This window comes from Diceros bicornis, chromosome 17 (assembly GCF_020826845.1).
Source record: "Diceros bicornis minor isolate mBicDic1 chromosome 17, mDicBic1.mat.cur, whole genome shotgun sequence".
Taxonomy (NCBI): Eukaryota; Metazoa; Chordata; class Mammalia; order Perissodactyla; family Rhinocerotidae; genus Diceros; species Diceros bicornis.
This window is the reverse complement of record NC_080756.1, coordinates 14,532,560-14,536,160: the sequence shown is the minus strand read 5'-3', so window position 1 is coordinate 14,536,160 and position 3,601 is coordinate 14,532,560. Positions and strand designations below refer to the sequence as shown.

Below are 3,601 nucleotides of genomic sequence, written 5' to 3'. Positions count from 1 at the left end.
AGAGTATTGTATTCTGTGAGTAAGCTCTCAGAGTTTTATTTGAGAAGGTTTTAATCTCAGAGGTTTTAATCTTTTTTTCTTTGTTTTCAGGAATATATCAAAAAATTCAGAAGATGGAGATTTATACTTAAATATGTAAGGATACAATGAAGGAAATATAGAAATAATGAATTAATATATGCCCTAATAAATAACTGAGTTTTAAAAAATATTTTGTTTCCATGTACTACAAAATATTTTTTCCCTAAAAGCAAAAGACAACAATGATCCTTTAAAAAATGTGTGTGCATGTATGTACAAGAGTATGTGTGTGAGTTTGTTGGTGTCATAGATTTCTTATTTTTTCATCTATTTTACAGCTAAAACAAAGAATATCATTATAAAGCAGGAAAATAATGAGAAATTACACAGAAGTAAGAGAATTTATTCTTCTTGGATTGACAAATGACCCACAGTGGCAGGTTGTATTTTTCCTGTTTTTACTTGTTACCTACGTGCTAAGTGTGACTGGGAACCTGATCATTATCATTCTCACCCTTTCAGATCCCCATCTGCAGACTCCGATGTATTTCTTCCTTCGTAACTTCTCATTCCTAGAAATATCATTCACGTCTGCCTGCATTCCCAGATTCCTTGTCACTATAGTGACGGGTAACAGAACCATTTCCTATAGTGGTTGTGTGGCTCAGTTATTTTTTTTCTTCTTCTTGGGAGTGACAGAATTTTATCTTCTGGCCGCCATGTCCTATGACCGCTATGTGGCCATCTGCAAACCTCTGCATTACACCACCATCATGAGCAGCAGAGTCTGTATCCTTCTCGTCTTTAGCTCATGGCTTGCAGGATTCCTGATCACCTTTCCACCAATAACCCTGCTGCTGCAGTTGGATTTCTGTGCCTCCAATATAATTGACCATTTTATCTGTGACTCTTCTCCAATTCTGCAGCTTTCTTGCACAAACACTCGCTTTCTAGAACTCATGGCATTTGTTTTAGCTGTGGTAACACTCATGGTCACCTTAACACTGGTTATTCTCTCCTACACATACATCATCCGGACAATTCTGAGAATTCCTTCCACGAGTCAAAGGAAAAAAGCCTTTTCCACATGTTCCTCCCACATGATAGTTGTCTCCCTCTCGTACGGTAGCTGCATCTTCATGTACATTAAGCCTTCTGCAAGGGAAAGAGTTTCTTTAAGCAAAGGAGTAGCTGTGCTCCATACCTCAGTGGCTCCTCTCTTGAATCCTTTCATATATACACTAAGAAATCAGCAAGTGAAGCAAGCCTTCATGACGTTGGTCCAGAGAATGGTCTTGTCTTCAAATAAATGAATGTGATTATGTGAAAAATGTGCCCTGAAAGCAAAGCTGAATGAGAAACTCTCTCATTTCATTGTTTCAGTTAGGCATATTTACATATCGTCAATGCCTCTTTTTCTTGTGAGCATAAAAACCAGGTTCTAACAATTTTAATTTATATAGAAAATGGTCAATCTCTCACCTGCATAACTAAATTTTATGTCAGTAATCTCCATTATTTCTCATATCAAACCGACGTAGATTATGAATTCATCCAGAAAATACACATGGCTAAAATATAAGAAGCTTACTAAAACCCACATACATGTATAAAATTTATTTTATGTGAAATAAATAAAAATATGTATCTTAATATCTCTAAAGTTTCTTCTGTGTCACCAAGAAAAAATGTTCTAAAATTAAAAGCATTATTAAAATGTCTCCTTGAATTTATCAATAAAATATTGTTAAAATATGTTGAAAAATTAAATAGAAATTTAAGATAAAATGTGTTGTCACAAATATTATCTTTGCTATTTGAAATGAGGTTGTATTGATTCTTGCGTTAGTTTTCCTAGAAAAAAAATAGCAAATTTCATTGTAAGAGAGGAGAGGAAATTTACCTTATTTTGTTCCTATGATAATACTTCCTAAAAAAATAGATTATTTAACTGAAGATTTCCCCTATTTCTGCCAATCATATTTGAAAAGGAAATCAATGGTCTGTAAAGACAAATTAAGGTATCCTAATAAAATTCGTATTTATATTCAGATTCTCTCAACTGATATAAAAGTGGTCTTTCCTACTGACATGAAGAAAATGACAAACTCAGCATGTAGTAACAGTATGAGATATTGACTCTCGAGAGGGTATCTCAGAGATGATACATAAATTACTTATGTCTCTGCTTTCCTTTATTAGCAAATCTATAGTACTCTTTATCTTTCCATTGTCTCTTTCACAGAAGGGTTTACCTCCCTCACCCATATCCAAGAAAATGACCTTTGGAGGTATTTGAGAACTGTAAAAAATGTGTCCTAGCCTAGTTTCTATAGTTAATGAGCCCCTCAACTCACATGTGTCACTAAGAGAATTGCTTGCCTTGGGACAGTATTTATGAGTCTAACAAAATACAGGGTGAATGGATTTGACTTTGGTTTCTTGATTTCCAGCTTGATCTGATATACAGGTTAATGTAAAGTGCTCCACATATTTTCTAAGTCCACCACAGAAATACTTTTTCTTATTGCTCATAGACAGACGAGAGCGTCCTTAAGCACTCACCTGTTTCTTACCATTGTGCTTTCATGGAATGGGTTACACTTTTTTCCAAACACATTCTAACAATACTACCACAAAATAAAAATTAAAAGAGAGTTTTATTTGATTACAAAATCTTTATTGGGACAATTTGTAAAGAAATGAAACAATACCAGTTTGCTTTTGTAAGATGATAACAAACAAGCAGAAATGCAAAAGTGAACATCAGAAATGTGGAAAAACAACATGTAAATGTAAACGAAATGAATATATACTATATATGATATATATGATAGATAGTTAGGTAGGTAAGTAGATGAGAGAGAGAGAGAGGAGAAAATAAGAGTGTAAGGGAAAGCTGATCCTCTTGACTGAGAAAAACTTATCTGAAGAAGTTGATTCTAATTTCCACATAGTCAAAAAGGTAAATATATGAAAATCACTATAAATCTTTCCAGAAGTAATATTATTATGTTTTAAGGTGAAATATTTTTTTAAAATATTGTGAAAAAATGTAACTTTGATTGTAAATGTGATGTTTGGTGAGAAATGTATCAGATATATGTTGGAAGTCATGTTTTTAGAGACTTTCAAAAAGTGTTGCTACTCATATTTAATGTTCACACTGTAATATTTCAAAAAAGACTTTTCCTTTAACAACAGGGAAAATTACACGTGTGCAATGATCACACAAAACACATCTGTGCCAAACCTTTTCTTAAATCACATGGCAATTACTGTCACATTATTGTTTTGTGGTTATAGAAAACATTCATTTCTTTTTTTTTTATTGCGGTCATATTGGTTTATAACATTGTATAAATGAAAGTTGATTCTGATAAACATAAAGTTAAATGGTAGCTTAGAATAAAAACTTCTCAATAGTACTGCAAATTGGAATTTCATTGACTCATATTTCCAGGGAACATTCCTCAAGTTCTGGGTATTACAAAATGCAAATTACTCAACAGAGTAATAGTCACTCATGGACTATTGAATCCTTTGGGATCACAATAATAAGTGATGATTGGCTGCAGAA

General features: G+C 33.0%; 1 protein-coding gene across 1 annotated transcript; it reads left to right on the top strand.

Moving 5' to 3' along the window:
- The first annotated feature begins 395 nt into the window (after positions 1-395).
- On the top strand, positions 396-1,334 carry LOC131415674 (olfactory receptor 6C75-like). The gene has a single exon (XM_058557495.1). It carries the CDS (start codon positions 396-398, stop codon positions 1,332-1,334), a length of 939 nt encoding a protein of 312 aa, XP_058413478.1.
- Positions 1,335-3,601: the final 2,267 nt, after the last annotated feature.